General features: G+C 34.3%; 1 protein-coding gene across 1 annotated transcript; it reads right to left on the bottom strand.

Moving 5' to 3' along the window:
• Window positions 1–6000: 6000 nt before the first annotated feature.
• Window positions 6001–12479, bottom strand: LOC149899147 (apyrase-like). Its single transcript, XM_090114523.1, has 11 exons — window positions 12358–12479; window positions 11678–11906; window positions 11204–11395; window positions 10564–10694; window positions 10054–10195; window positions 9046–9172; window positions 8573–8730; window positions 8144–8234; window positions 7677–7838; window positions 7151–7317; window positions 6001–6220 (listed from the first exon to the last, which is right to left on the bottom strand). Exons 1-11 carry the CDS (start codon window positions 12459–12461, stop codon window positions 6095–6097), a joined length of 1629 nt encoding a protein of 542 aa, XP_089970649.1. The 5' UTR covers window positions 12462–12479; the 3' UTR covers window positions 6001–6094.
• Between the last annotated feature and the right edge of the window lie 1580 nt (window positions 12480–14059).

Below are 14059 nucleotides of genomic sequence, written 5' to 3'. Positions count from 1 at the left end.
GACTCTGTTTTTTTTAAATTTATTTCTTTAAGGACGCGTTTACGAATCTGACAAAAATACGCAGTTTTTCGGTGCATTTTGCGGCGAAATAGTACAAAACCAAATTAAACTAATAATTACCATAAATAGATTACTCCTTAATCTTTAAATGGTACTATATTTTAAGTCGAAAATTTTGGTTTATAATATTGAAAAAAATAATTTCCGTTGCCTCTTCACCCAAAATTGACAATATCGTGCTGAATAAACGAACATTTTTCTTGTATTTAATAAAACAAATTGATTTATTTAAAAATATTTTAAGTAAGTAGACATGTCTAACTCAAAAAGGTACTAGATAAAACTATCAAAATGTTACAAATAGGCTGAGAAAAAAATTAAAATCAAATCTTATTTTTTCACATATTTAGCTGTAACGCGTGATACTTATTGCATTGAAATAAGGGTTATTTTATTTGTCACTACCTTGAATTATTGCAACACAATTTGTAATGAAATATTTTAGTAATTTAGTCTGCGCTCAGCCGCCGTTGTGAGTAGACACTGTGACGCTTGTAAGCAGCTCCTCGTTTACGAAAAGATCACTGTACGAATACAAAATATTTCACCTAATAAACTTGATCCTTCACGCATTTATTTTATTTATAGATTTTATACTTATGGGATTATAAATTTCATATTTAGTTTCTGACTTGATGGAGTGACCTGAACGTGTACTTCGAAGACTGCTACTGGAACTAATAAACGATTAGAGCTAGGTATGCCGAGTTTGGGCTCGTTTTGTTAGTTATGTTGAGACCTTACCTCCGGACTTGATGGAGTGACCTGAAGGTGTACTTCGAAGACGGCTACTGGAACTAATAAACGATTAGAGCTAGGTATGCCGAGTTTGGGCTCGTTTTGTTAGTTATGTTGAGACCTTACCTCCGGACTTGATGGAGTGACCTGAAGGTGTACTTCGAAGACGGCTACTGGAACTAATAGACGAGTAGAGCTAGGTATGCCGAGTTTGGGCTCGTTTTGTTAGTTATGTTGAGACCTTACCTCCGGACTTGATGGAGTGACCTGAAGGTGTACTTCGAAGACGGCTACTGGAACTAATAGACGAGTAGAGCTAGGTATGCCGAGTTTGGGCTCGTTTTGTTAGTTACGTTGAGACCTTACCTCCGGACTTGATGGAGTGACCTGAAGGTGTACTTCGAAGACGGCTACTGGAACTAATAGACGAGTAGAGCTAGGTATGCCGAGTTTGGGCTCGTTTTGTTAGTTACGTTGAGACCTTACCTCCGGACTTGATGGAGTGACCTGAAGGTGTACTTCGAAGACGGCTACTGGAACTAATAGACGAGTAGAGCTAAGTATGCCGAGTTTGGGCTCGTTTTGTTAGTTACGTTGAGACTTTACCTCCGGACTTGATGGAGTGACCTGAAGGTGTACTTCGAAGACGGCTACTGGAACTAATAGACGAGTAGAGCTAGGTATGCCGAGTTTGGGCTCGTTTTGTTAGTTACGTTGAGACCTTACCTCCGGACTTGATGGAGTGACCTGAAGGTGTACTTCGAAGACGGCTACTGAAACTAATAGACGAGTAGAGCTAGGTATGCCGAGTTTAGGCTCATTTTGTTAGTTATGTTGAGACCTTACCTCCAGACTTGATGGAGTGACCTGCAGGTGTACTTCGAAGACGGCTACTGGAACTAATAGACGAGTAGAGCTAGGTATGCCGAGTTTGGGCTCGTTTTGTTAGTTACGTTGAGACCTTACCTCCGGACTTGATGGAGTGACCTGAAGGTGTACTTCGAAGACGGCTACTGGGACTAATAGACGAGTAGAGCTAGGTATGCCGAGTTTGGGCTCGTTTTGTTAGTTACGTTGAGACCTTACCTCCGGACTTGATGGAGTGACCTGAAGGTGTACTTCGAAGACGGCTACTGGGACTAATAGACGATTAGAGCTACGTGAAGGTAGTCGTGATGATACACCCGAAGGGCAACCGGAAAGATATGACGATCAATTTTTGAAGGAGAACATGAAGACACATTTAATTCGATTTTATAAGAACAGCCTCCTTCCAGAATTGACCGATCCAAGATTCAAAAGAAATATGGAACTACAGGAACATTCATCAAATTGCCGTAGTAATAATATGAAAACTAAGAATTAATTAAAAAGAATTGTTTTTCTTGAGTTTTATCCATTTTTTTATCTTTTACCCTACATAACCCTACCCTATCTATCCTACCCTACACTACTCTACTCTACACTACTTTACCCTATTCTACCATACTATACACTACTCTACCTTACCAAACTTCACATAAACCATGTACTTAATAGTCTGAAAAAAGCCTAAACATTTTGTTTGGATAGGTGAGCCTGTTCTTGAGTTATAAAATTACAACGCAAAGTGGCATCACTACATCACTACATAGTATAAAACAAAGTCGCTTTCCCTGTCCCTATGTCCCTATGTCCCTTTGTACGCTTAAATCTTTGAAACTACGCAACGGATTTTGATGCGGTTTTTTTTAATAGATAGAGTGATTCAAGAGGAAGGTTTATATGTATAATAAGATCCATTAAGTAGTGGAGAAGTACTGTTATTTTTGAGGTTTCTAATGTGATGTCGTAAAAAATTACATTTATTCCGCTTACATTGCAAACGCAGGCTGAACCCTACGAGTTTTATCAAAATAATGTACTAAGTATTATACACATTGAAAAGGTCTACAGAAAAGTCCGCGATGGTATATGTCTATCTCTTATGGATAACCCACAATAACTTTTTTTTGTCATTTACTTTTTACGACAAATAATGGCTAATTTTCGAAGCGATTTTAACCAATACAGCATTAATCCTTAAGCAATTAAATACCATGGATACATTGTTCATTTAATATAGATCTATATGGCCCTTTACACCGCATGATTTAAGTGAATATTTTCGAAGATATTACAGATTTAAAAATTGCGGGACGTAGCGTTTGCGGCCGCCCGGCTATGTATTTTATACCCGTGCGAATTGCGATGCCGGAGCGGGCCGCTATATTTTTATACCTATACAACGTTCACAATTTTTCTGTAGTGTATTTAGTATCAGCATTGCACCTGTGCGAAGCCGGGGCGGGTCGCTAGTATTATTATAAAGAGGAAAGGTTTGTATGTATGTATGGTTTTCACGCATAAACTACTGGATCGATTTTGATGAAATTTGGCACAGATAATCTTTAGACCCTGAGAAAGAACATAGGCTATGTTTTATATTTATTGCGAAATATGTACCACGGGCGAAGCCGGGGCGGACCGCTAGTTGATTATAAATAGATAGATACATTATATTATCACTATCATCACTATTCACTACATAGTACATATAAAACAAAGTCGCTTTCTCTGTCCCTATGTCCCTTTGTACGCTTAAATATTTGAAACTACGCAACGGATTTTGATGTGGTTTTTTTTTTAATAGATAGAGTGATTCAAGAGGAAGGTTTATATGTATAATAACATCCATTAAATAGTGGAAAAGTACTGTTATTTTTGAGGTTTCTAATGTGATGTCGTAAATAATAACATTTATTCCGCTTACATTGCAAACGCAGGCTGAACCCTACGAGTTCTATCAAAATAATGTACTAAGTATTGTACACATTGAAAAAGTCTACGGAAAAGTCCGTGATGGTATATGTCTATCTCTTATGGATAACCCACAATTACTTTTTTTTGTCATTTACTTTTTACGACAAATAATGGCTAATTTTCGAAGCGATTTTAACCAATACAGCATTAATTCTTAACCAATTAAATACCTTAAATACATTGTTCATTTAATATAGATCTATATGGCCCTTTACACCGTATGATTTAAGTGAATATTTTCGAAGATATTACAGATTTAAAAATTGCGGGACGTAGCGTTTGCGGCGGTACCGGCCGGCCGCCGCGGCCGTGCCATTGTACCCATGCGAAGCATGGGCGGGTCGCTAGTTAGATATAAATAAAGATACATATTATATACGTATGATATAAGATTTTTGATAGATTTTATTAAAGTGAAACTTTTATTACATCGTCTCAAACTTTTTGGTCTGTGTAGCGCATGTCGCGTGTATCGCGGCTGCCGAGTAGGTATACCTACTCGGCACGCGACATGCGCTACACAAAGCAGTGTTCGGAACCGTTCGAACAGTTTCACTTTTACCGTGGTTTCATAAAACCACACAACATTTTATTTATAGTAATGTTTCAGTATATTGGAACTTAAAAAGTATTTGCAAGTACCTATCAGTAGTATATGTATGTGCCAAATAAAAGTATTTTCTTTCTAGTTTTCGAAAACCCACTTGCATTTGATACCACAACAAAATTATATACTAAAAAAACGAGCCCAAACTCGGCACACCTAGCTCAGCTCGTATATTAGTTCCAGTAGCAGTCTTCGAAGTATACCTTCAGGTCACTCAATCAAGTCCGGAGGTAAGGTCTCGATATAACTAACAAAACGAGCCCAAACTCGGCACACCTAGCTCTACTCGTCTGTTAGTTCCAGTTGCCGTCTTCGAAGTACACCTGCAGGTCACTTTATCAATTGCGGAGGTAAGGTCTCAATATAACTAACAAAATGAGCCCAAACTCGGCACACCTAGCTCAAATCGTCTAGTAGTTCCAGTAGCCGTCTTCGAAGTACACCTGCAGGTCACTCCATCAAGTCTGGAGGTAAGGTCTCAACATAACTAACAAAATGAGCCTAAACTCGGCATACCTAGCTCTACTCGTCTATTAGTTCCAGTAGCCGTCTTCGAAGTACACCTTCAGGTCACTCCATCAAGTCCGGAGGTAAGGTCTCAACGTAACTAACAAAACGAGCCCAAACTCGGCATACCTAGCTCTACTCGTCTATTAGTTCCAGTAGCCGTCTTCGAAGTACACCTTCAGGTCACTCCATCAAGTCCGGAGGTAAGGTCTCAACATAACTAACAAAACGAGCCCAAACTCGGCATACCTAGCTCTACTCGTCTATTAGTTCCAGTAGCCGTCTTCGAAGTACACCTTCAGGTCACTCCATCAAGTCCGGAGGTAAGGTCTCAACATAACTAACAAAATGAGCCCAAACTTGGTACACGTAGCTCTAATCATCTATTAGTTCCAGTAGCCTTCTTCGAAGTACACTTTGGCAAGTACTTGTTTACCAATCAATCACTGTCCAATGAAATTAGGTAAATGGTATCTACTTTTGTGACCATTCAACGTTACAAACAAATCAAAGTAAATTAAAAAAAAAAACATGGCAATAAAAATAAGTTCAATTATCAAGTCGTGTCAGTTTAGTCATAATTTCGTCGTTTCTCGCATTTCGCTGTGTGTGTGAGCCGTGCACGTGTAGTAGTAAGACTCAAAACGTAAAATTGATGCGCGTCAATTTGTATATGCGTCCTTAAGAAACACCTTAACTACTGTCTTTTACTTTCTTTATTCTATCTTATTGTTTCTCTTTCTTCTTCATTGTAAGATAGCTAGATATTGAAATTAAATTATCACTGCCATATAGATTACATACTTTTTAAAGTATGCTTATAATATATGTTCAACAATTTATATAATAATATATATAATAAATTAATGTGTAATATCTGAATATGTTATTTATTAAGTAGAATATACTATAAAGTACATAATATAACATTTACAAAGATTTTAATGTATGGGAAGTAAGTAAATTAATAATAATCAAGTGTTCTATAGACATTTAAAATTTCAACGTAATTGCCGTACCCTTTACTGCTTGAATGTAATGGAGATCTTTTCAGTTTATAATTGCTAATATTTACAACTTTAAAGTACGTTCTAATTTTGTTTAAAAATGTGTTGATAAAGATCGCTTCTTTAAAATTTGCATCTCATCCCATTTGTCCTACTCATTCGATTGCATCGATATATAAAATGTTTAGCAATATACGCAATATGTAAGTCAAATAAAAAATCCATATTTACATAATGATACTATTTAATTAACGTAACAAGACGACTGTTCACATAAATATAATAACAATAAAGTATACAAAAGAATAAATTGTTTATTATTTCTAAAATAAGTTTAATACACAATTTGGATTCTACCATCGAGATCTTGGAAAATAATTTTATTTTTGCGCATGTTGTCCTGAAGAACTTTGTAATCTGTGTCGTAGATTTTTAGGTTTTCTCTGTTTTGGGATAACATCTGAAACAAGAAAAAAAAATATAATTATTGTGGTATTATAAAAAAATCTACATAATATGTTAAATTAAAGTCCTTAGCATGATAACTATATAGACAATGGTATCTTGGAAGATAATCAATCTTTGTTAAATTAATTGATATAGATATTGCCGCGTGGTTTAAGTGTGGTTGAAAAATGGTCTCTAACAATTATCTATTCGTTTATCAACTATTGCAATTGTAGTGCACTGACGCGAACAAGGCATTTCGATGACGTTATTATAAAATTTTCTCATAAGATGAGACGTGAAGCAAGCCCATAAGATTGTAGTCTACTAAAAATTGCTCAACGTGGCACCGCCATCACCAATGTAATCTTGTGTGAGCGGTAGGTCAAGGTGGCATGTGTATCAGCATAAAGATGACGTTATGACACGAGATTTTCTCATATCAAAAAAAAAGGGCGCGGCTAAAGAAGTTTACCCTAAAAGCACACCCCGGACACTCCATACAAAATTATCGTTTTGACAGTCACACTGTAGAGACTGCAAATGTGTGTGTTAACGCTTTATGGTTGGCACATTAATTGTGACTAGCGTAAAAAAAATTCGCGTTTTTCTGATGAAATACATCCGTAAACAGCACAATATCTAACCATTTTCTACGAAAAACGATAATCACAAATACAAAATAATAAATTACTTTAAGTCATTTGATTAATGTTGTCAATCTTCGTTGCGTATCGTCCTTGCAGAAAAATATGGACCATTTTTAGCCTGATCGTGCGGGGTGAGGTAAGTGTTTAATTTTGGCGGGAGGCGGAGAGTGTCCGTTCTGTAGCGTTTAGCTATTATTTATTCTGTGCTAAAAGAGTACCCGCTACCGCCATCACCAATGTAACAAAAAGAGCTAAACGCGGCTAAAAAAGATTTTCCCTAAAAGAAAACTCACCGAATACCCGCCCCCGCCATCGCCGATATAGTCCTGTGTGAGCACCCGGTAGGTGGCGCGCGGGTCGAGCGGCGAGTAGCGCGGCACGGCGCAGTCGGTGCAGCGCACTGACGCAGACACTATGCGCGAGCCGATGGGCGCTGATGCGTTGTATACGTTACGCATGCCTGGGGGATTTTTTTTTTATAAATAATATTGTTTTTTCTTATGTGTATTTTAGTCTTGTAAGAAAATGTAAATTAGCGCAATTGAGCAAATCCAGATTTTTTTTGACACTGCCTTAAAATCCGAAAATTACGTCTGCGCAGAAATAAGTAAAATTTTATCACAGATATTTTGATAATTCATTAATTGAAAAATGACCAAATGCCAGACCAACGACGTGATAATACTAAGCACATCCAATTTTATTTATTTTTTAATTTTATTTTATTGCTCAAATTTAAGAGTTTATTAAGATTACTCTGTTCAATATTGGATGACAAATTATATGAGGTAAAACTTCATATTTGTAATGAATTCATACCAGCGACTTGTAACATCCGACTGCTGTAGAAGCTAGTGGGGTTAGTCTGCTGCACTCCGAGTGCGAACTCGATTGCTTCCAGAATGTATTTCCCCTTTAAATCGTACACTTGCACCTTATTTTCAAATGGCACAGCCATTAATAATGCTTCGGTAGTAATGTCTGCAATAGAATTGACATGTTAATTGAGTCTTAAAGGATCAGTAATCTTAATTTAGTTAAACAGTTTAATTTTTTTTACAAGTAAAAAATATCAAGCAATTTTATTTTGCTTTTCACTCGAGTACCTACGAAGCAAAATGTACCTGCTTTTTTATCCAAAGAAAAATAAAGTGTTACATTATCAATAAGTTACTTCTTATTCTTTCTTTGTTTTTATCAAATACGCACAAATTTAAGATTAACTCTCCTGTAAATAATAATTTTAGCTTGTTTGTAAGTTGTATCAGTATAAAAATAAGACATACTTCCTGCTTCAATAGCTACACGAACGCCGCCCGCGTTGATCATACAAAGATGTGCGTAGTTCCAATTATCTCCGCTTGCCTTTGATATCATCTAATTAAACAATATAATGATAAATTACTTATTATACGTATAATAGGATCTTTTAAATCGTCAGAAACTGAAAATATGTATCGGAAGACAGAAACTGTATTATATAAACATTTACCTTAAAAGATCTTTTGAAATAGGGTGATTTAATATAGACTGCATTAATAAATGATAGGCACCTAATATGTGAATGTGATGTCGAAAGGATATGCTTAATAGGTAATTATATATTTAATTTCTAGTTATTTGCTCCTTTAAATTTTGCTTAGGTATTTGTTACTTGTACAGTGTATTAAATATATATTTATTAGTACTTATTTTTTATAATCATTAGTACTGACCTGTTCAAGGAAAGCTTCACAAACCCAGCTACCAAGGTTACACTCTCCCCGAAAGCAACGCGCGCGGTTGAGTAATGATAAGGAACGGCCTAATACTTCGCGGCTTATCGGGTATAGTTCTGCACGCCATTCATCTAGTAGTTCTTCCATGCGAGCATCTTAAAATACGTAATTACAATAATATAGTGTAATTCATTCATGTGATGATTTAAATTAACAGTAGGTATTATGGGCTATGGCTACAATCGCGTTGCTCGCGTCGCTACTTGAAAGCGTAACACAAATTAGCAAAATAAATAAAAATAAATATTTCAGAAAAAAATAACATGCTCGACCTGTACCTATAAGACATTGGAAGGGTAAACATTTGGAAGGGTAGAAAGTTAAATCTCGCTGTACAACGCCAACAAGCCGATAGTTAACGTGCTAAATGATAAAACGTTAGTAGTAAAACATTTGGATCCATTGATTACCTTTTATGATAGAGGTTCCGAGGTATATAGGATGACCATCCCAAGACACTATTTTGCCTTGATTGTCAAAGTACAACGTTATATCTCCCAAGTAACGTGTATAGCAAGATGCTTGGACGATCAGTATCTGTAATAAAAATATTTATATTTTTCGTGTTCAAGTAATTTATAAGTCCTAGGTACCTTAAATTTAAGTTCCATGTTAGATATGGAAAAGAGTTGCACATCTAGCTATTATCGAAGAAAATCAACGGACAAATAATTATTCATCATGAATAGATTCTTTGTTCTACGGTAAAATTATATCAAATATACCAGGAAGACTTTTGGAATTCGATGCTTATCAACTACCTATTCTTATCCGCTAGGTACTCAAATTTAAATATATTTAAATGATAACGCTCAAAATGTTTTAGTCAATATTAAAAAGTCTCTTTTTAACAGTGACCATCTTCGAATCCATTACCGTCATCTATGCAAGGGTCGGATTTTCCAATAATTAATCATAATACTTATCACATAGCGTGCTTAATTCGTGTTGTAAACGAGGTAAAGTCATGTTGATATGCTGATAACATCGCGATTGCTATCAATATTGTTTATAGTATCGACTATTTTCAATTAAGGCATGGTTTTCAATTATGGAAAATAATTTTTATTGTTATAAATGTTAATAAATTATAATATTTTAAGGCGTACAATACGTCACTTTGCCATTTGATACAGATAGAACACAGATTTTCACTTGAATAAAAAAAAATCATAATCCCTACCATTTAAGGTAAGTATAATAATTCGAGAATTTAATTTAAAGATCGAGTTCATTCGAAACTGCGTTACCTATTGCATCGGATAGATATCTAGGTAAACCTTACAATATTTTATGAACATCCTAAATCTTCAAATATATTGAAGTAAGTTTTAGATTTTTTGATTTTACTTGTATACGTAGTATATTATTATTAGTCTGTGATTTTACTATGAAAAATAATGCAATACTCTACTTACTCTATGCCCATTGCTCTGTGTGACAACAGTAGGGTAATCCCCTGCGGGTGTACCATCAGGGGCTTCACCAGTGAATAATAATGTGTGGGAATGCGCTCCAACTATAATGTCTACGTCTGGAGACATATTAGCTGCTAATCGTCTGAAAATATAAGCATAAAATATATCAGTGACCTACATATTAATAGCTCTATAAAACAACGTAACAAATAATTGCTTCCGAAAGAGTAGGTACTGGAGAGATATGTATTATTTATTTAAGCCTTTATAGGAAGAATATCGTTTCTATAATTTATTTGTGTATATTCGCTAGCTCTAAGAATAGGTCGCAAAATATTTTTACACCTCTACATGTACCTATCTACAGGGTATCTTGGCCGAAGAAGATTAATTATCGGATAACCTAGTAGGTACTGAAATATTTACCAACTATGAAAACCGATACTTAATAGAAGAGAATATATCCATAACTTAAAAGTACTATATTTTTATATGCATGTGACGACTTACTGGTCACTATCGTATCCCACATGCGACAGCACAATTATAATGTCTACACCTTGTTCAGTCAAAATAGCCGCTTCTCGATTAACTGCTTCTAATTCATCTTCCATTATAACACGTCCTATGTCTGCTGAAAACTGAAAACGTGAAATTTTAAGTAGGCTAGAATATTTTTTTTTAATATAGGAGGGTTAAATCGTTTATTGGGCGTACAAAAAGGTCGTTAATATCCTTTCAATTTGATTCTGTAACATTATTTTAGTTCAGTTTTATGATAGGTACATAAGATTGTAGATTCTCTACATGTGTATTAGAGCTAAAACCTAGGCACTCATATATTTTGGATTAAGGTGTCCGGGACCACATCCCAAAAGGGGCTCGTTTCGCTCTCAGGATCTAAAATCGTAAAAATTTTTGACGTCATACAAATTGTTATCATTTATTTTACGTTATTCGATAAATTGATAACAATATCAGTGAATTAATCCAATCAGTCGCTAATATTTTTGATTAGAATGCTGACTTTGTTTAGTACCGGTTAACATTTTAAACAAAACGTTATACTAGAGGCACAGACAATAAAATAGATATAGGTAGTTAGGTACCTAAATTTAATATTAATATGATAAAAAAAGTAATAACATACCGTACGTAACAGAATACCGATGATTCCAATTTTGCGGTTATTCCTTTCGACAATCACATGGTTCTTTATATATTGTCCTAATTCTGGTTCGAAAGTTGTGTTCACGTTAGCTCCAAGCATAACAGCATCCAAATGGTACAGGTATGGCAGTAATCCTTCGATACCGTGATCGAACTCATGGTTACCTAAAACCTAGAACGAAAAGGACATTTGATTTATTTGTCTCTAGTTGTGTAAATTAGAAATATTTTATTATAAAAAAAATACTGCATCTATCGAGTGTGATACAAATAGGATCTTCGAATTTTGGAGCTTTTATACTGAAGTAGGTACCTTTGGTTGACTTATCCACGACCTACATTAATGCCTAAAAATAATATATTTCTGTTTCATTTGCCTCTTTACACTTTGATTATTTTTCAATACTTATCTTCGGACTAATAAACTTAAAATTGAAGAAAATAATCAACTCACATGAGCATCATGCTTAGGCAGCAAATTCATAAAGTGCTGCGTGACATTCCATCGCATGAAGTTGTACCAGACCGTTCCTTGGAAGGTGTCTCCCCCATTTAGTACTAAAGAGTCTGGTTCAGCCTCCAGCGCCTGTCGTATCCCCGTGTAAAGCCGGGAGAAACCACCGATACATACATCGTCTGGGTTTATACATGAGCTCCCAGATGACGCCGTCACCTCGTCAAAACTAAAAAGCGATGTTTAAATATTTTCTCAGGGAAAATAGGGTTCTAACAAAGTAAAGGTGTAATATGAGGTTGTTTTGCCTACTTTTATAAATTATACAGAATGATTAATTGAGAAAATTATATCAATGTGAATCACCAATCGATCTCGATTATTTCTCTTATGTGCTACAGTGTTACTATTGTTGCAACCCTACTGATGGCTAGTGCCACACAAAAGATTGATTGGGTTCACAACAAGTTAGATGTATACCGGGTCGTTCTAAAAATGAAGATGAGATGATTGTAAATATCAACCATATTTACGTTTCGTAAGGTCGAATATTGCAATTATAAAAATGTGTTTGTGGGTGACCCATTGATAAATTGGATAAATTTTATATTCAAGTGTTTTAATAAAAGTTTCCGGTTTAAGGTTTATTGTGATTTATGAATTCATAACTAAGTACTTACTGAGCATGGAAATCATTATAATGTATAATATTCAACTTAAATAAATCTTCAGTTTGCGCAAACACTCCCGCAAACACAAATAAAAACACCACACAACTCCTCATGTCTGCCTCCACTATACTTCCTACCTAAATAAAAGATTACAGTTTGATATTGCACATTCAAATATTTAGGATCTTATCAATTTATACCACTTAATCGGGCTTAATTTTTATAACTAATAAGCCCGATTATTATTATTATCTTACAAACTTATCAAATACTCTATCTAAAAAGTAAAATTCACGTAAATTATCAGAAAATGCAAAAAAATCATACTTACCGTCTATTACGATATATTTTTTATTTTACTTAATATTCGCTACAATATTTTATGCATATATCATAAGTTTTATAAAGCTTAAAATGCAATTTTACGAAATTTATCTATCCATAGGTAAGGTAAGGTAAGCTCAGTCTTTTAGACAGTGAGTCCTCTGATAATAGGAGAAGCCTCAGCATTCTCAAGAAGGTTCCGATTATAGTGGTTTCATTGAACGAAATATTATATGATATTGAAGAAAATATTATATGAAATCTAAATCGCTTATTATAATTATTTTTCTCAAGACTTCTCTCAGGTTCAGTTGAATTTATTTATCATATTACATATATGTAATATGGTTTTAAACGAATAAAAAAGGTATGGGTAATTCTAAAACATTTATTTAAATTAATTAACTCTAAGCATAACAGTGACAATAATACTTGAAAATTTTCTACATTAAAAATAAATATTCGCCAAAAACCATAATAATAAAGTAGATTGAAATAAAGTTCAAAACGAAGCGAAAAAAAATCAACTATGCGACCTGTTGACCAATATAATTTCTGATAGTTGGCTATAATATTATACTCGAGGCTTTCCACCTACTTTATGCTTTTGGTTTTTGATATAAGTTTATAATCCGTCAAAAAGTTTATCTCTGGAATGTTATTCCTGACTTGTAAAATAATTTTATTCTAAAACATATAAAAAATGTAGTCGATAATGAAATCTAAAGGAAGGTAATTAGCATATAGTTTTACATGAAAGTTTAATATAATATACCTAGTCTTACATCGCATATATATATATTGTTTCGACCAACGAAAGCTCTTTTGATACAAATATTCTCTTTGGCTTGTAATGTATGTCGACATTAAGTGTTAAAATATTTATTTCATTACCGACTTCTTGCTTACACTTCACAAAATATTTTCGATCAAATGCAGGACCCAGTATGAAATGGTATAATTCGATTCAAACCGAGAGATAATATTATTGAAAAAATGTTGAAAAAAAATATTAAAAAAAACCGTCCAAAAGATTTGTGAAGTGTATTCAGGGTCTGTTAAAGAAATCATAAAAAACATTTAAAAGTTAGGCAAGGCACTTTTTTACTAAGGCTAAATATATAAATACATTCACATTGTTATAAGATTTAGAATAATTTAATGTAGTAGTTTCTAAAACATGGATAATAAGTACACGCTAAATGAAAGTTCAATGCAGTATAGTATATAATAATAACAATATAATTAAGCATAGTTCCTCTTAAAACATTACCATACAGAGCGAATTATACGTTTTATTTGGTTATATTATGTAGTTTGGTTAAAAATAATAACCCATTTTCATCACAGGTTACAAGACTTCGCATTGTTATACCAAAACCAACGT

The sequence above is a fragment of the Colias eurytheme genome, chromosome 21 (genome assembly GCF_061535395.1).
Source record: "Colias eurytheme isolate Ceu_HAF_F1 chromosome 21, ilColEury1 Martin Lab GWU primary, whole genome shotgun sequence".
Taxonomy (NCBI): domain Eukaryota; kingdom Metazoa; phylum Arthropoda; class Insecta; order Lepidoptera; family Pieridae; genus Colias; species Colias eurytheme.
This window is presented reverse-complemented; position numbering and strand designations above follow the sequence as displayed.

Excerpts from the sequence above, each read along its gene's own strand:
- LOC149899147 (XM_090114523.1), bottom strand. The coding sequence starts at position 12,461 with ATGAGGAGTTGTGTGGTGTTTTTATTTGTGTTTGCGGGAGTGTTTGCG. Across the intron at positions 11,907-12,357 it reads TATAATGATTTCCATGCTCA|TTTTGACGAGGTGACGGCGT; the intron begins GTAAGTACTTAG and ends ATCGCTTTTTAG. Across the intron at positions 6,221-7,150 it reads ATGGCGGGGGCGGGTATTCG|ATGTTATCCCAAAACAGAGA; the intron begins GTGAGTTTTCTT and ends TTCTTGTTTCAG.